Consider the following 23016-nt stretch of genomic DNA (forward strand, 5'->3'; position numbering starts at 1 on the left):
ATTGTTGCAGGTCTGAAGCCCCACGCTTTGAGTGGCCCTGGAGTAAATAATACCAGCTTTCCCCGGTGGCTCAGCTGGTAAAGCATCTGCCTGCACTGCAGGAGACCTGGGTTCAATCCCTGGGCTGGGAAGATCCCCTGGAGAAGGGAACAGCTACCCACTCCAGTATTCTGGCCTGGAGAATTCCATGGACTATATAGTCCATAGGGTCACAAAGAGTCAGACACAACTGAGTGACTTTCACTTTCACTGGTAATTAAAAAGGATCAGATGCAAGCTGACCACTTCTGATCAAACCCTCGAAGCACAAGGCAGGACCCCCCCACCCTGGGCACTGCGTGCTCCAACTCAGAGGATGGCACTCGGCACAGTCTACACCGCAGCCCCCTCGTGGGGGCTGGATCCAGACTGGAGATGCAGAGAGGTGCCCTCCATGGCCGTGGCTTTGCTGGACTTGGGGTGCTTGGTGATCACGGGGTACCTTTGTGAGCTGACCAGCCAGGCACCACACACCCTGGCTTGTTTTCCCTCTCATTACAGGTGGGGGATTAGCTGGGCTTCAGCCTCTCATCTCTGCCCAGTTACTGACACCCGCCCCCCTCCCCAACTCCTACCAAATCAGCAGAGGTCCCCTCACTTGCCCTAGGGCCGGGCCCACCGCTCAGATTTACTGATGCCCTGGCAGCTGCCCTCTTCTGCAGCCCAGGTGACAGAGCCATCCTGCGGTGTCTGGCTTCCTGGCAGGAATCGACCTGACCCTGTGAGGGCCACACCCCCTCCTCCTTGACAACACGTCACAACTCCAGGGGACACCCAGGCCTCAGCCCAGACTGACTATATAAGAATCCCTGCCAGCAGGACCCGGGCAGGAGTCCTTTTTAAGACTTTCCCGGCAATTCCGAGTGCTGCCAAGTTTGTGAGGATTCGGCAGCTGGAGGGGGCAGAAGATAATTCATGGGTCAGAGAAAGGACAGTGGTGTGCAATCCTCGGGGGCGCTCTCCAAGCTTCTTTCCACCTCACTCCTCGGTCCTACCCTTGAGAATATGCCAAGGGTGTCTTCTGTTTGGACTTGAGCACTAGGGGAAATCGCACACATCTCATCTTGTTTTCATCACAACCCTTCGCGAGGGTGTTACTGTCATCACCATTTTACAGTTGGAGAAACAGGCTCAGGGAGGCTGAGTGATCGCACAAGGTCACACAGTAAGGGGTGATGTCCAGAATTCAACCCCAGGGCCACTGTTCCATGGGTGTATGGCTTAGTCATGTGTGGGTGTATAGCCAAGGAAACCCAGACCAAAGCATAAACACAAAGTTGGCGTAAGCAAGTAGCGCATAGCCGGCTACAGCTGAGCAGTCATTTGTCTTCAAGTACAAACCCTGGACCGTGAAAGGGACTGCATTCCTTTCTGCCTCCCCTCTCTATTTTCCAATCCCAGTACTACCTCCTCTGTGGAAACATCCAGAACCCCACTGCCTCTCCACTTCACACCCAGCAGGGCTCTGTGGGCCTCCTGGGCAGGAAGACTTTCTGTCTCCCCCATTGATCTGATTACAGGAAGCAGCCTTCATTCAGCCTCCGTGACCTTCCCTGAGTGCCAAGAGGCGGATTCAAGCAGTTGTTAATTAGGGGAGAAGGGAGGGACGTGAGAGCAGGGAGAAACAGTCAAGAGGAACAGTCATGGAGCCTTAGGCCAGGGTCCCGGGTCCCCATCAAGGGATGCACACAGTAATACCTTTGCACTGTTTTGCAGTAACTGAAACCCCCTCCAGCTGGGAGAAGTTAACTGTACACTGCCCACAAGCATGTAGACCCCAGACCAGTTGGAATCAGAGGGTTAAAGATGCTGACTCCTACTTACCTAGTGAAAGGGAAAGTCACTCAGTCGTGTCCAACTCTTTGTGACCCCATGGACTATACAGTCCATGGAATTCTCCAGGCCAGAGTACTGGAGTGGGTAGCCATTCCCTTCTCCAGCAGACCTTCCCAACCCAGGGATTGAACCCAGGTCTCCCACATTGCAGGCGGATTCTTTACCAACTGAGCCACCAGGGAAGCCCAACTAACAACCAATTAGAAGAATGTCCATGAGCTTCTGACGCCCTCTTTGAACCATTACTATAAACCTTCTCGCTGCCCCATCCAGGTTGGGGGACACACAGTTTTGAGGGCATTAGCCTGCTGGGGTCTCCTTTTCCTGGCAAAGCAATAAAGCTCTTCTTGTTTACTTGACCCCAAACTCTGTCTCCAATATTTAACTCAGTGTCAGAATACAGAGGCAGATTCAGCTTCACACTCACCCCCAACTGTCTAGTACCAACTTGTCAAAATTCAGGTCGCTGGGCTGCAACTCAAAACCACTGATAGTTCCTAGCAACGGCGTCTGAAAAATCTACTTTTTTTAAAACAAGCAATCTGCAGGAATCTGACATGCACATACATTTGGGAACCAGTGATAAAGCCCCTTGCTGCTCCAAAGTGTGGTCTATGGATCAGCAGTGCTGGGACCAACCTGGAGCCTGATAGAAATGTTGCACCTTGGGCAGCCCCCCTGGCCAAATATGTCATACTCCACACTTTGACAAGATGCGCAGGGGATCTGCATCAGTATTGGTCAGTTCAGTCGCTCAGTCGTGTCCGACTCTTTGAGATCCCATGAACCGCAGCACGCCAGGCCTCCCTGTCCATCACCAGCTCCCGGAGTCCACTCAAACCCATGTCCATTGAGTCGGTGATGCCATCCAGCCATCTGCATACACGCTGGAATTTGAGAAGCGCTCTCTGTGCAACCTGGCGGACATAGAGTGTCCTCAGACACATAGGAGAGGTGCTTCTGAGACGGCTGTTCTTTAAAGGACTGCGTTTGGGGCCGGTTTTAAAGTCCTGTCACCCTGGAGGGAGGTGGGGTTGGGGCCTTACTCTGCAGAGAACCCCTTGTCATCCGGGAGCCCCGCCAGGAGGGGGAGGCGCTAGCGCCCCAGGTGCCCCTGGGGGAGGGGAGCTGGGGACCCAGGGCCGGGCTCGCGGCTGCAGGGACAGACCGCAACCGGGAGAGGGCGCCGCACACCACCGGAAAGAGCCAGCCGGGGGAGGGGAGACAGCCCGACAGCCGGGCGGGCCGGGACCACGGGGCTTCCTGGACAGGAACGCCCGGTAAACTCGGAGAGCTGGTCACTCTGACTGGGAGTGGTGCACACACACCCGTGCACACATGCACGTATGCACATCACATGCATAACAGGGGGTCCGCACACGCACAACACTCAGCCGTGCACTTAGGCCACAACACCAACGACACACCGGCAAAAGTACACACGCACCACTTGCACAACGCATTTATAATACACACTCGGCACACGCACACAATACACATGAGCAGCAAACTCATAACAAATACACATGCTCACAGACCACACGGACACGCCAAACGAGCCGTCCATCGCAGCACACACGCGTGCACACCCGCAAAGCGCAGGCGCACTCCATGCCACAGGCACCGCACACATAATGCACACGTGTACCATACATGGTGGGCCACACCCATGCGCTTCACACCACTCACACGGCGCATCATACGGACCATACATGTGCAGCACAGTCACAGCACAATATGCGTGCACACGTACCGCAAAAACATGCCGCCTGAGCATCACATCACGACAGAGACACAAGGCCACGTGCACCACATGTGTGAGGTGTGCACACGTCATGCAATCATGACGTGTACACACATGAACACTGACACCCTGAAGACACGCACGCGTACGTGACAGCACATCACACCCCGCGCACCGCTAACACTGCACACGACACACTTGCACAGCGTCCATTTACCACCCAACACAGTGCATTCACCTTGCACGAGGCAGACACCCAGTCTCACACACACACACACACACAGCCACAGACTTGATTGAGGCCGTGTGTCTGGTTGGAAAACGTTCTTGCTCTAGGCCAGTGAAAAGATGCATCATGGAATTAGAAGACGATATACCGGCTCATTCAGCAATCGCTCCTTTGCTGTGTGCTGGGCCTCCAGGCCCACCGCACGGCAGGGGACGCAGGCACTGAATAAACCAATACATCGAGGACCATTTAGCCTCAGCTGCAGCGAGTGCTGTGAATTAAAGCGGCCGGCAGCACAAAACGGCAACAGGGCGGGCCTGGCGGGGTCTGGGAGTTTCCCGAAAGGAGCTGTTTCGGTTGAGACCTGGAGACGAGCCGCAGGGCGGGAGCTTGCGACCTGGACGAGGCGCTGAAGTCGAGTCTGCGCATCTGCCCTTTCCTGAAGGCAAGGAGCCGCGCCGCAGGAGCCGGGTCGGCTCCGAGGACGACGTGGCCCCGCCCCCTGCGGCCCCGCTCCGCCCCTCCCACCCAGAGGCGCGGAGGGTGGGTTTGCTTCCTGGGAGACTCTGCCGGCTCAGGGAAGAGCCGTGCCTACAGGGAAGGGACCCGATCACCGGCTACCCAGCTGCCCTGCCCCCGGATGCTGGGGATGGTGGGGAGCGCAGGGGTTCCAGGATGAGTCCACCGTCTCCCTGAGCACAGTTTGTGGGTCATCAGACCTCCCAGCTTGCCTCCTGGGCTGGTCCTGGAGGTGGTTGGAGCCACCCTGCCAGGCCAGACTGCATGAACGCAGTATTCTAGCTCCTGGGTCCTGCGCGATCCACCTCGTCTAGTGGGCTAAGGGGGAAGGCATAGTGTAGAGAGGGGCTCGGGCTGGTTGGAGCAAATCCCTGCTTCGGCGCCTCCCAGCTGTGTGACTGTGGACGAGTCACTTGGCCTCTCTGCGCCTCATGAAAGTGAAAAAGTGAAGTCGCTCAGTCGTGTCTCACTCTTGGCGACCCCATGGACTGTAGCCCACCAGGCTCCTCCGTCCTCTGCATTTTCCAGGCAAGAGTACTGGAGTGGGTTGCCATTTCCTCCTCCATGTTCATACCTATAAAATAGGCATGATAGCCGAGCTAGCACCCGTCTCGCTAAGTTGTAAGGCCTTTATCAGTCGATACATGAAAAGCTCTTTGATTAAAGCCAAGCAATGGCAAGATCCACATAAATGTTAACTGCAGTCGTTACTTTCATCCAAATGAAAAGCAAGCCAACAATCACAGTATTTAACTGTGCTGGAGTGACTTAGCCCTGGAAGCGTCTCGGGGAACATCGGCTCCCAGGCCCCTCGGGGTTAGAGATGCTGCTGACCGGCGATCCAGAGCCATCCAGAGCCGGAAGGACTGGAACCCGGGTCGGTGGGGAAGAGAAGGGACAGGGAAGAGTTCCTCCCTCTCCGTCTTTAGGACGGTGGGTCTCCCTTGGAGGGCTGGTTAAAGACAGACGGCCGGACCGCACCCGGGGTTTCTGCCTCTGCGGCTCTAAGAAGTCCCCAGGTGATGCCGTGGATCCGGGGACCACACCTGGAGAAGCGCCGCCTGCCACAGCGGGAGCGGCGGGCGGAGCGTCTGCGCCCCTCCAGGAACCGGGAAGGGGCGGCCGGGGTTTACTTACAGCGGATGCCGCGAGCCCCCTCTATGCGCGGGGCTGCGGGCACTGGGCGCCTCCTCCCGGCTGAGCGCGGTCCGCTCCCCCTCTTCGGACGCCGCCTCGTCCTCCCCATCCTCCTCCTCGGCCGCCCAGTCCCTCTCCGGGGCCGCCGCGTCCTGCTGCTTGTGCGGCCGCTGGATGAGCCGGTAGCCGCCGCCTCGCCCGCCCCGGCTCCGGTTCCTTCCGGCCCTGAGCGAGGCCACGGCCACCAGGAGCTGGTCCTCCCGCAGGGAGACGAGGGGCGGCAGGGGGCCGTACTCCTGGTCCTCCTCCTCGGACTCCAGTAGCCACTCCTGGGGGTCCCCAAAGTCCAGGCGGTAGGCGGCCTGGGGGCTGCGCACGGCCGCCTGGGGGACTGGGGGCGCCCGGGGCAGGGCGTGCGGGGGCGGGTGCAGGGCCCCCAGCATCAGCAGCACGCACCCCAGCACCAGGAGGGCGAGCAGCGCCTGCCGCCCGCAGGGTCCGTGTCTGCGCCGCTTCCTTACGAGCATGCTGCGGGGAGCTGCCAAACGCAACAGGTCATGTTCCACTTCACCGTCTCCTCCCGCTCCGGGGTCCTCCACGCTGGCAGCACAACCTGGCTTCCTGGGTCCACTTGGAAGCGTTTTTTTTTTTTTTTTTTCTTTTTCTATTTTTGCCAGCTCACTTAACCTGGTCCTTTCCCCCCCGCAGCTGACACTTGCCAGCAGCGTGTGTAAGACCGGCTGCCACTCAGAAAGCTACGGACCCAGGTCCCAGCCCAGGTCCTCTCTGAGCGGATGTCTTTAATTGCCTTCCGAAAGCCCATCCACGGGGGGGCCGAGGCGGGAGGGGGGGGGGGTTCTTCAGACTGAACCCTGGTACCCTTTTCCTCTCTGGGAAAAAGAATAATTCCTTTCAGCTCAGGGGGCGAGTCCCACGTGTTTCGCTCCCAGCCCCCTCGCCGCTTGCATGAAGGGTCAGGTTGCTGTGGGGTGTCTGCGGGGAGCCGGGAGGTGTCGGTCCGGCAGAGCTGATCCCCGTCCTCCTTTGGACCCTTCAGGTCAGGTCGGATCCACAGATGTGAAGCCGGAGCAGCCTAATTTGCTTTCAAACATCGCTCTGCGCTCGGCCAAGACGCTGCGGGCCCGGCGGGCGGGCGGGCGCCCGGCCCCTGGTCCTAAAGCCCTCACTGTTCCCGGGAACGCGACCCGGGTAAACAAACACTGGCGCTGCTGGGACCAATCCCAGCGGGAACACCCCGGGGAGGTCCGGTCTGCATCTGATCCCAGGAAGGCTTCTCTCCCCACCCAAAGGGGCGGGAGAGAGGATTCCCGCTTGATTTCCAGAGGGCTGTTCCTGGGACGGAAATGCAGGGAGCTGGCGGGCTCAGGTGATTCCGGAGAGCCAGGCTGGGCCCTCCCTCCCTTCCTGAGGACCCCGTCCTCCTCCTTCTGAAAAGGAGGCTAGCTGGTGGAGATGCTCCCATAACAAGCTTCCCCTGCCCACCCGAACCCCTGAATGCCTGCCTGGCCCTGGCCACCGAGCAGGTGGGGACAGGGAGGAGAATGCTGAAACAGGAAGGGTACGCTCCCTCCGTTGTCCACTCCATTCAAACCACACGTAATGATGAGCCTCCACCTTCTGCTGAAACTATCCCCGGGGGCTGGGCACAGAGATCGCAGGGAATAAAACAGCAAAATGTGTGCCTCGTGGAACTTACAGCCTATTGGGAGAGGCAAGCGTGATTAAGAAAGACCTACAGTGGGAGAGACAGAGGGAGGGGGCTGGAGAGCAGGGGCTGGGGGCGGGCAATCCACCGGGAGTGAGGAAGGGGTCCCAGAAGCTCTGCTGAAGGAGGAGGGCTGGGCGGCTCAGTGCAGGGGGAGGAACAGCAGGTGCAAAGGCAAGAGCGTGCCTGGCCTTTGGAGGACCCGCAGAGGGCCCGTGAGGCCGGAGCAGGGTGGGCGGGTGGGGATGGGATGAGAGAGGTAAGGGGGACATCTTTTAGGACCTTGGGGGACACTGCGAGCCCACGGGCTTTTCCTCTAAGATGGGAGCCCTTGGAGGGCTGTAAGCAGGAGACAGGCACCGTGGACTGGGATGCTAACTGGACGCTCTGGCTGCTGAAGTTAGACAGCGGGAGCGCAGGGCAGAAGCAGGGAGACCGACTGAGGCGTTGCTGCAGGGAGACACGAGGGCATCCCTGGAACCAGAGGTGAGTGCTCAGCTTGGGCATGTATTTTAAGGAAGAGCCTGTAAGATTTGTCGGTGCATTTGTGGGTGAGAGACATGTGAATCAAGGATGGTTACAAGTTTCGGGTCCAGGCGGCTGGAGGAATCAAGTTGCCCTTGAAGGAGACCAGAAGGCTGGGAGCAGGTGGAGGGCAGAGGGTCAGCAGGGGCTCAGGGGGTGGGGACACACATCATTGAAGACGGTGTTTCAACAGCCAAAGGGAGGGGAGGCGTGGGCAGCTAGACGTATGGATACATGGGGGTTTATAATAACTGGAGGTCAGGGGACAGGTCTGGCTTGAAGATGTAAAATCAGACGCCAGCAGTATAGATATGGCTTTTGAAGATTTTGGGAGTGATGGAGACAAGAATATAATCAATCTGATTTCGGTATTGACCATCTGGTGATGTCCATGTGTAGAGTCGTCTCTTGTGTTGTTGGACAAAGGGTGTTTGCTATGACCAGTGTGTTCTCTTGGCAAACTCTGTTAGCCTTTGACCTGCTTCGCTTTGTACTCCAAGGCCAAACTTGCCTGTTACTCCAGGTATCTCTTGACTTCCTACTTTGGCATTCCAGTCCCCTATAATGAAAAAGACATCTTTTTTGGGTGTTACTTCTAGAAGTAGGTCTTCGTAGAACCATTCAACTTCAGCTTCTTCAACATTACTGGTCAGGGCATAGACTTGGATTATTGTAATATTGAATGGTTTGCCTTGGAAATGAACACAGTCATTCTGTCATTTTTGAGATTGCACCCAAGTACTGCATTTCAGACTCTTTTGTTGACTAGGATGGCTACTCCATTTCTTCTAAGGGATTCCTGCCCACAGTAGTAGATGTAATGGTCATCTGAGTTAAATTCACCCATTCCAGTCCATTTTAGTTCACTGATTCCTAAAATGTTGACATTCACTCTTGCCATCTCCTGTTTGACCACTTCCAATTTAACTTGATTCATGGACCTACCATTCTGGGTTTCTATGCAATATTGCTCTTTATAGCATAGACTTTACTTCCATCACCAGTCACATCCACAACTGTGCATTATTTTCGCTTTGGCTCCGTCCCTTCATTCCTTCTGGAGTTATTTCTCCACTGATCTCCAGTAACATACTGGGCACCTACCAACCTGGGGAGTTCATCTTTTAGTGTCTTATCTTTTTGCCTTTTCATACTGTTCATGGAGTTCTCAAGGCAAGAATACTGAAGTGGTTTGCCATTCCCTTCTCCAGTAGACCACATTTTGTCAGAACTCTTCACCATGACCCGTCTGTCTTGGGTGGCCCCACACGGCATGGATCATAGTTTCATTGAGTTAGACAAGGCTCAAAAAACTAAGATCATGGTATCCGGTCCCATCATTTCATGGCAAGTAGATGGGGAAACAATAGAAAAAGTGAGACTATTTTCTTGGGCTCCAAAATCACTGCAGATGGTGACTGCAGTCATGAAATTAAAAGACATTAGCTCTTTGGAATAAAAGCTATAACAAACCTAGACAGCATATTAGAAAGCAGAGACATTACTTTGCCAACAAAGGTCCATCTAGTCAGAGCTATGGTTTTTCCAGTAGTCATGTATGGATGTGAGAGTTGGACTATAAAGAAAGCTGAGTGTCGAAGAATTGATGCTTTTGAACTGTGGTGTTGGAGAAGACTCTTGAGAGTCCCTTGGACTGCAAGGAGATCCAACCAGTCCATCCTAAAAGAAATCAGTCCTGGAAATTCATTGAAAGGACTGATGCTTAAGCTGAAACTCCAATACTTTGGCCGTCTGATGCGAAGAGCTGACTCTTTTGAAAAGACCCTATGCTGGGAGGGATTGAGGGCAGGAGAGGGGGATGACAGAGAATGAGATGGCTGGATGGCATCACCGACTCAATGGACATGGGTTTGTGTAGACTCTGGGAGTTGGTGATGGACAGGGAGGCCTGGTGTGCTGCAGTCCATGGGGTCGCCAAGAGTCGGACATGACTGAGCGACTGAACTGAACTGATGGAGATAAGAGACGGCAGGGGCGTCGGCAAGCTCAGAGTCCTCAGGCGTCTGGTGGACCGCATTGATGGAGGGTAGGTAACATCATCACGAGAAGCGACTCTTGATAACTGTAGGAGGAACCGGGGTGTGGGGGGCAGGTTCCTCAAATGGATTGCTCATTTTCTGATTTGATTTTGATCTTAGATTGTGAGCATAAAACATCTCATGGAAAAAAATGTTTTTCCTTTGGACTCAGTTGCTGCTTCCAGTGTGTGCGTGTATGTATTTGTGCTCATATTTGTTTTCCCTGAAGCCACTCAGAGTCAGAGGTGAACTAGTGGGTCCTAAACAACTATTCTCAACAGCCAAGCCCCCAGAAGGCAGCTCATTGGAATTGACAGATTAGACTGTATTTCTCAAATCCCACATCAGGATGTCCAGGAAGTGGGAGTTGCGTGACTTCCAGGTTCAAGAGGCAGGCATTCTGGGAGATGTGGTTTATTTATTTATTTTTTTCAGATTTTTTTTTTTTTAATGTGGACCATTTTTAAAGTCTTTATTGAACTTGCTACAGTAGTGCTTCTGTTTTTCTGTTTTTTGGCCCCAAGGCACATGGGATCTGAGCTCTTCACCCAGGGATTGAACCAATACATACCCTCTGGAGTGGAAGGTGAAATCGTAACCACTGGGCCCCCTGGGAAGCCACTGGGGGGTGTGGCTTAGAATGTAGGGACTCTGGGGATTGAGGATGATGGGAGAGAGAGTTCCCCTTCCCGGGGGCTCTCAGAGACCTAAGGGTGTGGGGTCTCCACCATCGGGCAGAGTGCTTCCTCCCCCCTCCAGTAACACCGACCTCAGGCTGGCCAGCCTTGTCCCACAGCAGGGCCTTTACCTGATCTCCCCTCTGCTTGAGGGCTCTTTTCGCAGAGGTCCAGCCATATGCCTCATTTCTCCACTTGGGTGTCAACCCCAGAGTTGCCTGTTCAGGGAGACCCATCCACGTGTAGCTTTATCACCCCTGCTTTCTCTGTATCTTTGGGGCGCTTCTCAATATTCAATATTCTTCATCTGTTTCAATTCATTTTCCTCCTCCTCATGGGTCATGTTTTACTGACTCTTTGCATGCCTCATCATTTTTAATTTGATGCCAGATGCTGTGGATTTTATCTTGTTGGATACCGGATACTTTTGTATTTTTCTAAGTACTATTGAGCTCTCCCCAGAAGTTCTAGCCTTGGAGTGGTATTTAACTGAGGGTCAGTGTCTCCACTGCTGAGACAAGGCCTGAGTCCTCTCCTGGTCTCCCGTGCATGTCGAGGATCTCCTCTCTGGGAGTGGGGCTACTGCCCACCCTGTGTGAGCACTGGGGATTCCTCCCTCGGCTCCTCCAGGCACTCCTTTCCCTGGCCTTGGCGAGCTTCGCCAGGCAACACACTGGGGACATCCCAGGACTCACCTCCTTGGTTTCCCACCTCTCTCTCAGTCACCTCCCTGTTACCTGATGGCAAGTCCTGAAACTACTGTTTTGCGTTTCCTCCGGGGTTTTTAGCTGCCCCTGATTTACTTGAGGAGGAAAACACCTCTGAGATGTCTTCATTGGGGGTCCCCTAGAAGCGGGTGTGGGAGTGTCCTGATGGATTCTGTTTTTGTGGTTTCACCTACCTGCTACAGTTGATCTGTAACCTCAGAATCATTTGTGGACATGTGCAGAGTGGCACGAATGTTAACTTGCATGATGTGCCCCTTCCCAGCTGAGGTCACACAAGGTGACAGTTTGACCTTGTTCCAGCTCTCATGAAGTGTCTTTCTCGCATTCTATTTAGCACTGTGTTTACACCTTTTTCTGTTTTGTGTTGGTGATTTTGCTGTTTAAAATGACCCCAAGCCTAGCGCAGAAGTGCTGGCTAGCATCCTAAGCTCAGAAGGCTGCCATGAGCCTTATGGGGGAAATGCAAGAGTTAGGTGAGCTTCATTCCCGCATAAGCTCCAGTGCTGTTGGCTGTGGGCTTAATGTTCATGAATCCACAATATATATTAAATAAGGTGTCTTTGAACATAATTATATTAAAGCAAGGTTATGTATTTATTGGTTGACCAGAAGGCCAGAGAGCAGTGAGCGGTTCTGTATTCTCTAAGCCAGTATTCACAGTGACTTGGTAGAACAACACTCATATGAGGTCTTGTTACTGCACACACAAAAAAAAAACTGAACAGATGGTTTATTCAGGGAGGGGAGAGGGGAAGAGAGGGAAGGTGGGCAGGCTTTGAAGGGCACGTAATCAGGGCAGTTACTACTGTGGGTACCTGGGGCATAACATCTTGGGGGATACTGGGGGTCAGAGGGCAGCCTGCCTCAGAGTGATGGCAGCCAAGGAAGGGGGAGTTGGGGTGTATATGCACCAACCCCATCAGCAGAGGACAGCTGCAGAGGGGCATTCACGGCCTGCTGGGGAGCAGACAGAGGCAGTGACCGCCAAAGACCGTCCTCAGGCAAAGAGGTGAGGACGCTGGCAACTGGGGTGCCCACTACAGTGGGGGCAGGTCTGAGCGAGTGTGGGCCACAGATGGAAGGGCGGGGGCCTGTGGACTCAGGAGCCCCCAAGAGCGGGCAGGTCACGTAAGCCAGGGCTGTAGGCTGAGAGAGGCCGCAGAAGCCAGGAGATACTCTCCCTGTCTAACAATAACAGCTGTTTCTCAGCTATAGCCAATTTTTGCCATGCTGGAAGATAGGAACTAGACTTGCCAAATCTCCTGATTTTTTTCAAGAAAAGTGGGAAATGCAGATTTTTTTAAAAATGTGAAATCCCAAATTTGTAAAAACTGGCAATGAATTAAAAAAAAATTCTAAATATACTGTTAAGGCTGAACGAAACGTGGCAGCAGGCCAACGGCAGCCCCAAGGTCTGCAGCCTCTCTGATGGAAGGCGCCCGAGATTCCACCCGCTGGGTATGAGCCTGGAGAAAAGGTATCATCATCTGCGCACGCCGAGCCTCCCGGGGTTCAGCGGGCCAGGCGTCTGTCCCAACACCCACGTGGCGAGGCACGCTTGTGTCTGTGCGGTGGGCTCACCTCACTCTCCTGCTTTGAGGCTTCTGAGAGACTTAAGGATCACCATTCCCTGTGGCTAGTGGAGTCTCCAGCCATTTCTTGTCACCATTTGGCATTTTTCCTCTTGTGAGAAATTAGCTGAGCCTTCTAGGCTCTTCGCCTGGGACCTGCTCATCTGCATAGACGGTCAGCCTCCTCCATCCCCGAGATCAGGGCTGCCCGCCCAGCCTCCCACCTGCACGCCGACCAGAGATCGTCAGAGGCGCTCGCAAGTCGAGTGGTCCTGTGTGTGGAAGCAGAGCCCAGGGAATTGGCCGCCACATGCACAGAGGGAGAGGGGAAGATGAGGACTGTGCTCCCAGGGAACGGCAGAGCATCCGTCAGCCAGTGGTCAGGAGTCAGCCAGAGAGGCAGATCCGCCGAGAGACAAAAATGGGAGACGCAGGATTTGTCACAGAGATACGGCCTCACGGAGTTGTGGGAGCTGCATGTGGTCTCTGCAAGGCTGCTGTCTTCACATCTGATGCTGCAGCTTCAAGTCAGGACAGGCAGCTATGAAGGAAAGATAATACCAAGGCGGGGGAATCAAGAACGAGCTGGAACCCATAAGCATGAGCTGGAACCCCATACTGATGCCCTGCTGTCTTTGCTGTCTCTATGTGAGCAGTATGGGTGTCCAGCAGAAGACGGGCCCTCTGTCGTGAATCTAAACACTGACCCCTGGCCCAGAAATCAGAGCAGAGGTGTGAAGGAGGATTCAGGGAAAATTCTGCCACTTTGGGCAGATGAGGTGAGATAGCAGATCAGTGACAAAGCACATGTCCTACACGTCTGTTTCTTCCCTTCTGTCCAAGAATCTCCCCTGTGCCCCACCTGCGGAGAGATCGGAACAGCTCTGCCTTCACTTCTGGGGACATCTGAACGTCTGGGTTTTGACTTATGACCAAGATGAAGGCAATGAGGTGTGTGATGTCCTGTCTGAGGTCCGAAACTCTCCTGGCAAGCCTCAGGGATCTCGTCTTTGCTGGTGGATTGCAACGGCCTTGCCAGTTTTGAGAAGCCTGGCTGGATGACATAGCTCCCCTTTCAATGAGTTCTCCTGAAGCCAAGTTTCCTCACCCTGGTCTTGGCAGTCCAATCCAGAGATTCAGTGCGGTCCGTGTGGACAAAGGCTGTGCCCCGGTACACAGATCCTGTGTCTCAGAGCTACACTGCTGCCCTGCGTTCTCTTTCTTTCCTTGCAATGGATCTTCTGGCTTTAAATAAAAGTCTTAAAATGAGGCAGGAGGAGAAGGGGACGACAGAGGATGAGATGGTCGGATGGCATCACCAACTCAATGGACATGAGTTTGAGTAAGCTCTGGAGGTTGGTGATGGACAGGGAGGCCTGGCGTGCTGCAGTCCATGGGGTCGCAGAGAGTTGGACATGACTGAGCAACTGAACTGAACTGAACTGAACATGAGTATATTCTGTGGAGTCTAGGGAATCCTTTCTGATATCTGAACTGGGGCAAACAGGGTAACCAACCTTGCTGAAAACATGCAAAAAAGTTCATTCTGGAAAATGTGGGTCAGCCTAATCGACATGTGATGAGGTCACCATAGCGTCCATGGGCCTCATTGCTCTGTGGCCACCATCTTGGTATAGGAAGCTTGCTCTTGGCATTGGTAACAAGGATGGCAGACCTAGGTCTTTTTAAAGACATCATTCTACAGATGGCTGGGGAAACGAGAGCAAATGAATTCTTAGACGAAACAGACTTGTTGATTTCTTCAGACTCTCCCTTCCTGTGATTCTGTGGCTAAAAATCCTGTGGTTTCCTGCTAGCTTCCAACACTAACAGATAGAGAGTACAGAAGGTCTGATTCCTGCTGGGAAGGACCCTCTAGAAAGAGCCAGGAAGACACAGATGAGAAAACTAGAACTGCCAAGAGGGAGTTACAACATGGCAGATTTTGGCTCCATCAATGGGAGGACTTTATAATATTGAGAGCAAATTGTCCAACAGCTGAAGGGGTTGACTTGTGAGAAAAGGAGTCCAACTTTTTGACTTGTTAGCTTTAGGCAGAGATTTAATAATATCCTCCCTTCCTCCTTCCTTCCCTCCTTTCCTTTCTCCCTTCCCTCCTTCCTCCCTTCTTTCATTCCTTCAGTGAGTCTGTACACTCAGTTATTTTCTATGAATGCAATCAGTCCATCAACAATTATTGAATACTTATGATATGCCAAGTTCTGTGCTGGGCTCTGGAACTACAGCCAAGCAGAGAAGGTAGTCAGGGGTTATTGACTGCTTGTTGTGTGCTGGACACTGCTTGAGTTGTTAGAGTTTAGACCCTAGGATAGAAGACAGTCCGGGACTGGTGTTGAGATTCTTCTATTCTAAGCCATGATTCTTAAGGGAACCCCCGATTCATGAATCCCATCCTGCTTGGCTCTACCAGCCATGATCCCTTGACTCAAAGGACCCACACGGCTTCTGTTGCCACTAAGATTGCTTTTGTTTGGCTGGGTCCAGGAAGGCTGGGATGTTCTGGGCTGTGACCTCATTGTTTATCATCATTTTTTAAAGCTTCTCTCTCCCTTCTGTAGGCTGGACCAGAGCCGGAGACAGCAGGGGCTATGTGAAATAAACCCCAGCCAGCGTTACTGTCGTCTTGAACACCCAAACAATGGGTCACACGCCCACAGCTCGTGTCTTCTTGGCATCATGGCTGAGCCTCAGCTTTTCCATTTTTATCTGCCATTTGAGATAGGAAGGCATTGGAAACAGCTGATCTGTGAACATCTACAGTGTAAAATCCATGCAGAGAGAGAGGAGACAAATTTATGAGCAGTCCAATCTTAGCCCTCGGGAAAAGACTAGGAAATACATTTAGCCTGACATTTAAAAATCTGATATGATCCAGATGCCGTCAATTTAGCACCCAATTCTCCCCAAACACTATGCAGGACCTGGCAGGGGATGGCGGCCCACGATAGGACACGTGGGTGGAGGAAGACCATGAGGACAACCGTTCCTCAGATGGCAGCTGGATTTTACCCCTTGGATGTGCCTTGCACTGTGTCCCAATTTACAGGGGTGAGACTGTCTCTAAAGGAGGCTTTAGCAAATATGAGATGATCCTCGAGAGAGTGTGTGTGTATAAAGCTGGAGACAGCTTTTGACAGAAGTGTTGTGCTAATATGCAAGAATGGGGCAGGCAGAAATGTAGGTCTTGGCTGCCCGTAGAGAGAAGGCAGGGCTGGATTCCCAAACAGAGAATTCTCATTGCCTACAGGACTTTCCATTAGGACTTGTGTTCCTTTATGTGTTCAGAAGGCTGTTCATCCAGATGGTTTGGGGCATAGATGCCTCAGGCAACCCCTGCAATGCTTGGAGGACGAACATCATTGTGAATGCATCTTGAATGAATGCGTTGAGTACGTTGGAAAGGGCTTGGAGGAAGTCTCTGAAAGTTTGTCTCAAGTTAGAACTAAATTTTTTAGGATTTTATTTTGTTTAACTTTAAATGAAGTATGATTGATTTAAAATATTGCATTAGCTTCAGATGTACATCAAAGTTCTTCAATTATACATATATATAAATAGATATATTCCTTTTTTACATTCACTTCTATTATCAGTTCAGTTCAGTTCAGTCGCTCAGTCGGTTCTGACTCTGCGACCCCATGAACCGCAGCACGCCAGGCCTCCCTGTCCATCACCAACTCCCGGAGTTTACTCAACTCATGTCCATCGAGTTGGTGATGCCATCCAGCCATCTCATCCTCTGTCGTCCCCTTCTCCTCCTGCCCCCAATCCCTCCCAGCATCAGGGTCTTTTCCAATGAGTTAACTCTTCGCATGAGGTGGCCAAAGTATTGGAGTTTCAGCTTCAGCATCAGTCCTTCCAAGGAACACCCAGGACTGATCTTCTTTAGGATGGACTGGTTGGATCTCCTTGCAGTCCAAGGGACTCTCAAGAGTCTTCTCCAACACCACAGCTCAAAAGCATCAATTCTTTGGTGTTCAGCTTTCTTCACAGTCCAACTCTCACATCCATACATGACTACTGGAAAAACCATAGCCTTGACCAGATGGACCTTTGTTGGCAAAGTAATGTCTCTGCTTTTTAATATGCTATCTAGGTTGGTCATAACTTTCCTTCCAAGGAGTAAGCATCTTTTAATTTCATGGCTGCAGTCACCATCTGCAGTGATTTTGGAGCCCCAAAAAATAAAGTCTGACACTGTTTCTACTGTCTCCCCATCTATTTGCCATGAAGTGATGGGACCAGATGCCATGATCTTAGTTTTCTGAATACTGAGCTTTAAACCAACTTTTTCACTGCCCTCTTTCACTTTCATCAAGAGGCTTTTTAGTTCCTCTTCACTTTCTGCCATAAGGGTGGTGTCATCTGCATATCTGAGGTTATTGATATTTCTCCCAGCAATCTTGATTCCAGCTTGTGCTTCATCCAGCCCAGCATTTCTCATGATGTACTCTGCATGTAAGTTAAATAAGCAGGGTGACAATACGTAGCCTTGACTTACTCCTTTTCCTATTTGGAACCAGTCTGTTGTTCCATGTCCAGTTCTAACTGTTGCTTCCTGACCTGCATATGGGTTTCTCAAGATGCAGGTCAGGTGTTCTGGTATTACATCTCTTTCAGAGATATATTTTGATCCCAAATCCCTAATTTATCCCTCCCTTGCCCCTTAGAACTGAATTCAGTGCACCTGATTCTGGGTTGGCCACAGGTGTGATGGAGATTAAATTCTAATCCAAAATCTGCGACTTATTCTCTGTGTGAACCTGGACAAATTTCTATGTATGCATGGAAGGAAGGGCTGGATTAAACATTCCCCAGAGATTTTTCAGCACTAAGAGTCTACGATGGAAACTGGACAGGTGTTATAAAATGGAGATTGTGCCTGAGCCATTTACACAGAATCTCCCAATAGTCACACAGCTGGAAGAAAGTGAAGAAATCTTGGATATCCTACCCAGCCTCCCTGCTTTCTGAGCAAAAGCATTCCTGGAATAACCAAGTTTCTGGAATATACAAATATAACCCCACTGAGAACCAAGTCGTCAGCCACAAAGAGCTTAACTTCAGGTGTTTAAGACTTCCCTGCATTCCTGTTAAAAAGGCCGTGCTCTTGGCTCAGAATATTGCTATAAGTTTTAAATGATATTTGCATATTATTTTAAAAGGCCCCCTCAGTGACTAAGTAAATAAATTGATTAGAACAACTGACTCTGGTAGCACTCCAACCCAGCAATGACATCACCCCTATAGAGCACAGAGTTGAGCTTGTCAACCAGTCAAGATAATTGTGCTCTTGATCGGGAAGGATAAATGTGCTGTTGAAGGCATTTGTCAGCTACTCAGCTTGGACTGTGTGGAGAGGCTAGGAGACAGTTTCATAGAGAAAGCTGAAGCGAGTTCCCTGGGTTGGGCATTTGGTCATTAATTTTTTATTTTGCATGAGATGGGGTGAGACAGAAGCATTCATCCAAAACTGGAAACCTTGCATCATGAGAGTCAGCAAGATCTGCTATGTAGAGTCTCCAGTATTTGTTTGGCTCTTCCCCTTCCTAAAAATCAGTCAGTTCAGTTGCTCAGTCGTGTCCGATTCTTTGTAAACCCATGGACTGCAGCACGCCAGGCTTCTCTATTCATCACTAACTCCCGGAGTTTACTCAAACTCATGTCCATCAAGTAGGTGCTGCCATCCAACCATCTCATCTCCTGTTGTTCCCTTTTCCTCCTGCCTTCAATCTTTCCCTGCATCAAGGTCTCTTCCAACGAGTCAGTTCTTCGCATCAGATGGCCACAGTATTGGAGCATCAGCTTCAGCATCGGTCCTTCCAATGAACACCCAGGACTGATCTCCTTTAGGATGGACTGGTTGGATCTCCTTGCAGTCCAAGGGACTCTCAAGAGTCTTCTCCAACACCACAGTTCAAAAGCATCAATTCTTCAGCGCTCAGCTTCCTTTATAGTCCAACTCTCACATCCATACATGACTACTGGAAAAACCATAGCTTTGACCAGACGGACCTTTGTTGGCAAAGTAATGTCTCTGCTTTTTAATATGCTGTCTAGGTTGGTCACAGCTTTTCTTCCAAGGAGCAAGTGTCTTTTAATTTCTTGGCTGCAGTCACCATCTGCAGTGATTTTGGAGCCCAAGAAAATAAAGTCTCTCACTGTTTCCCCATCTATTTGCCACGAAGTGATTGGACCAGATGCCATGATTTTAGTTGTTTGAAAGTTGAGTTTGAAGCCAACTTTTTCACTCTCCCTTTTCATTTTCATCAAGAAGGTCTTTAGTTCCTCTTCACTTTCTTCCATAAGAGTTGTATCATCTGTGTATCTGAGGTTATAGATATTTCTCCTGGCAATCTTGATTCCAGCTTGTGATTCATCCAGCCCAGCATTTTGCATGATGTACTCTGCATTTAAGTTAAATAAGCAGGGTGACAATACGTAGCCTTGACTTACTCCTTTCCCAATTTGAAACCAGTCTATTGTTTCATGTCCAGTTCTAACTGTTGCTTCCTGACCTGCATACAGATTTCTCAGCAGGCAGATCAGGTGGTCTGGTATTCCCATCTCTTTCAGAATTTTCCAGTTTGTTGTGATCCACACAGTCAAAGGCTTTGGAGTAATCAATAAAGCAGAAGTAGACATTTTCCTGGAATTCTCTTGCTTTTCCTATAATCCAACGGATGTTGGCAATTTGATTTCTGGGTCCTCTGCCTTTTCGAAATCCAGCTTGAACATCTGGAAGTTCATAGTTCATGTGCTGTTGAAGCCTGGCTTGGAGAATTTTGAGCATTATTTTGCTAGCATGTGAGATGAGTGCAACTGTGCAATAGTTTGAACATTCTTTGGCATTGCCCTTCTTTGGAATTGGAATGAAAACTGACCTTTTCCAGTCCTGTGGCCACTGCTGAGTTTTCCAAATTTGCTGGCATGTTGAGTGCAACATTTTCACAGCATCATCTTTTAGGACTGGAAATAGCTCAACTGGAATTCCATCACCTCCATTAGCTTTATTTGTAGTGATGCTTCCTAAGGCCCACTTGACTTCACATTCTAGGATGTCTGGCTCTAGGTGAGTGATCACAGCATTGTGGTTATCTGGGTCATGAAGATCTTTTTTGTATAGTTCTTCTGTGTATTCTTGCCAGCTCTTCTTAGTAGTTTCAGCTTCTGCTAGGTCCATACCGTTTCTGTCCTTTATTGAGCCCATCTTTGCATGAAATGTTCCCTTGGTATCTCTAATTTTCTTAAGGAGATCTCTAGTCTTTCCCATTCTATCGTTTTTCTCTATTTCTTTGCATTGATCACTGAGGAAGGCTTTCTTATCTCTCCTTGCTATTCTTTGGAACTCTGCATTCAAATGGGTATATCATCTTTCCTTTTCTCTTTGCCTTTAACTTCTCTTCTTTTCTCAGCTATTTGTAAGACCTCCTCAGACAACCACTTTGCCTTTTTGCATTTCTTTTCCATGGGGATGGTCTTGATCACTGTCTCCTGTTAAATGTCATGAACCTCCGTCCATAGTTTTTCAGGCACTCTGTCTATCAGATCTATCCCTTAACTCTATTTCTCACTTCCACTGTATAATCAAAAGGGGTTTGATTTAGGTCATACCTGTATGGTCTAGTGGTTTTCCCTACTTTCTTCAATTTAAGTCTGAATTGGGCAATAAGGAGTTCATGATCTGAGCCACAGCCAGCTCCCAGTCTTGTTTTTTACTGAATGTATAGAGCTTCTTCATCTTTGGCTGCAAAGAATATAATCAATCTGATTTTGGTGTTGGCCATCTGGTGATGTCCATGTGTAGAGTCGTCTCTTGTGTTGTTGGAATTGATGTTTGCTGTGACCAGTGCATTCTCTTGGCAAAACTTGGTTAGTGTTTGACCTGCTTTGGTTTGTCCTCCAAGGCCAAATATGCCTGTTACTCCAGGTATCTCTTGACTTCCTACTTTTGCATTCCAGTCCCCTATAATGAAAAGGACATCTGTTTTTGTTGTTAGTTCTAGAAGCTCTTGTAGGTCTTCATAGAACTGTTCGACTTCAGCTTCTTCAGCGTTACTGGTTGGGGCATAGGCTTGGATTACCGTGATATTGAAACTATGATCCATGCCATGTGGGGCCACCCAAGACGGACAGGTCATGGTGGAGAGTTCTGACAAAATCTAGTCCACTGGAGAAGGGAATGGCAAACCACTTCAGTATTCTTACCTTGAGAACCCCATGAACAGAATGAAAAGGCAAAAAGATAGGACACTAAAAGATGAACTCCCCAGGTCGGTAGGTGCCCGATATGCTACTGGAGATCAGTGGAGAAATAACTCCAGAAAGAATGAAGGGACGGAGCCAAAGCAAAAACAAGGCCCAGTTGTGGATGTGACTGCTGACGGAAGCAAGGTCCAATGCTGTAAAGAGCAATATTGCATAGGAACCCAGAATGTTAGGTCCATGAATCAAGTTAAATTGGAAGTGGTCAAGCAGAAGATGGCAAGAGTGAATGTCAACATTTTAGGAATCAGTGAACTAAAATGGACTGGAATGGGTGAATTTCAGTCAGATGACCATTACATCTACTACTGTGGGCAAGAATCCCTTAGAAGAAATGGAGTAGCCATCATGGTCAACAAAAGAGTCCGAAATGCAGTACTTGGATGCAATCTCAAAAATGACAGAATGATCTCTGTTCGTTTCCAAGGCAAACCATTCAATATCACGGTGTAGGCAATTGCAAAAGTGAAACTCTCTGAGCTTCCCAGTAGCCAATGTAAAGAAGGGAACATGGTTGGTCATCAAATTCACTGTATCCTTGGAATAAGAATGTTCCAATTTGACAATCAATAGATCCTCCTGTCATCAAACCTGGAGTTCAGGATTTTCAGCTTTAAGAGGCAAGTAAGTACCTGGAGATAAGATGTCTGCATTGATCATAGGAACAGTGCCAAATGCTTTGACTATCAAGAAAATGTAATCTAGGACTGATCTTTTTTTGTTAAAAAAAGAATTGCTTAAACCAGGATGATGCCCGAGTGGAGGCCCTTTCACATCCGCAAAAAGGTGAGCTGAAGGAGACCCTGAGCAGAGCCAAGATTTTCCTGAAAAAAAAAAAAAAAAAGATAAACTGTTTTAGACAAAGGGGAAATCATGTGCCTGGCATTCTAGGTCCTAGAGCTTCAGGACCTTAACCCTGGCTGTGGGTCAGAATGACCTTGGGGCTTTGAACGGCACAGAAGTCCAGTCCCGTAGGGGATTCTCATATGTCCCCAGAGACGGGGAGCACCGCCTGGAGTGTGAGGTTGTTTGGGGAGGAAAAACCAAAAGCCATCCATCACAGGCCACAGCCACACTAGTAAGCTGCGCCTGCTAGATCTGATTGAGTGGCGGAAGGTCCTGGTGAACTTGGAGGAAACGTGCAGCTGCCGGGAGTGAGGCTACTGAGCTGCTGCATCAGATCGTGGGAACCTAGCCCACGAGTCTTGGAGGACCCACAGGAGGCCCTGAACCCTTGCACACAGGGCCCTGTGACTCGCATTTACGGAGGCTGACTAGCCAGCCTTCCTGGTTCACCTAGGCTAACCCAGTGAACAGTGCTCGGGGCTCTTGTTGCTGAATCTAGGGCTGACCCAAGCAAACTGGGACGTGTTGGTCACCCCGAGGCTTTGGTGTCTTCTCAGTACAGAATCAGAGCGTGGAAAGAGTGACCCGGCCAACAGGAGTCAGGCCTGAGGCTCAGCAGGCTTTGACCCCTTGTGGATGTTTATCTGTGGCGTCCTTTCTAGTTGGGCTCTTGGACACAGGGTCCTCTCCCCGCCTCGTTTCCATCTCCCTGAGACATTTCTGTGTTTGTTCCAGATTCCAGCAGTGACCCAGCCATAGCTCCAGAGCCTCGAGGGCCTGGGAGGAAGTGGAGCTTCCTCAGACTCTGAAGAGCTGCTCTGTCCAACCCTGAAGGACCACAGCTTTCCTCCAAAGTCAAGACACTGGGTTTTGAGACTCACAGCCTTTTGCCTGGAGCCTTTGTCCTTGAAAGGCGGGTGGGCAACCCCTGGGGTGCAGATGAGACCGACTGGGCCCTGGGCCCTGGGCCTTTTGATGTAGTGTTTGTCCTTAGGTGAATGTCTCCTCCAGCAGCAAAATAGAAATGATAAGGGACGAATAATAACAGTGTGTATTCACTGGTGGGGGGTGCCTGGGAAATCCCATGGACAGAGGAGCCTGGCGGGCTACAGTC

The 23016-nt window shown here is 50.7% G+C and overlaps 1 protein-coding gene and 1 long non-coding RNA gene across 5 annotated transcripts in view; one reads left to right on the forward strand and one right to left on the reverse strand.

The window, feature by feature from the left end:
- The window catches only part of GALNT15 (polypeptide N-acetylgalactosaminyltransferase 15), a 46149-nt gene extending 39464 nt beyond the window's left edge, over window positions 1–6685 (reverse strand). For 3 of the 4 annotated variants that reach the window (XR_009697007.1, XM_061167266.1, XM_061167267.1), the window contains exon 1: window positions 5505–6685. Coding sequence is in view for 3 of the 4 variants with exons in the window: in XM_061167266.1 (XP_061023249.1) it covers window positions 5505–6031 (527 nt within the window). In the remaining variant the exon portion in view is untranslated. The remainder of the gene's footprint in view (window positions 1–5504) is intronic. The other variant, XM_061167265.1, reaches the window with a different exon arrangement.
- A 161-nt stretch (window positions 6686–6846) lies between these two features.
- Window positions 6847–22655, forward strand: LOC133073810 (uncharacterized). Its single transcript, XR_009697051.1, has 3 exons — window positions 6847–6891; window positions 7635–7716; window positions 22638–22655. It is a non-coding gene; the product is annotated as an uncharacterized LOC133073810 (long non-coding RNA).
- Window positions 22656–23016: the final 361 nt, after the last annotated feature.

Source organism: Dama dama, chromosome 19, assembly GCF_033118175.1.
Source record: "Dama dama isolate Ldn47 chromosome 19, ASM3311817v1, whole genome shotgun sequence".
Lineage (NCBI taxonomy): Eukaryota > Metazoa > Chordata > Mammalia > Artiodactyla > Cervidae > Dama > Dama dama.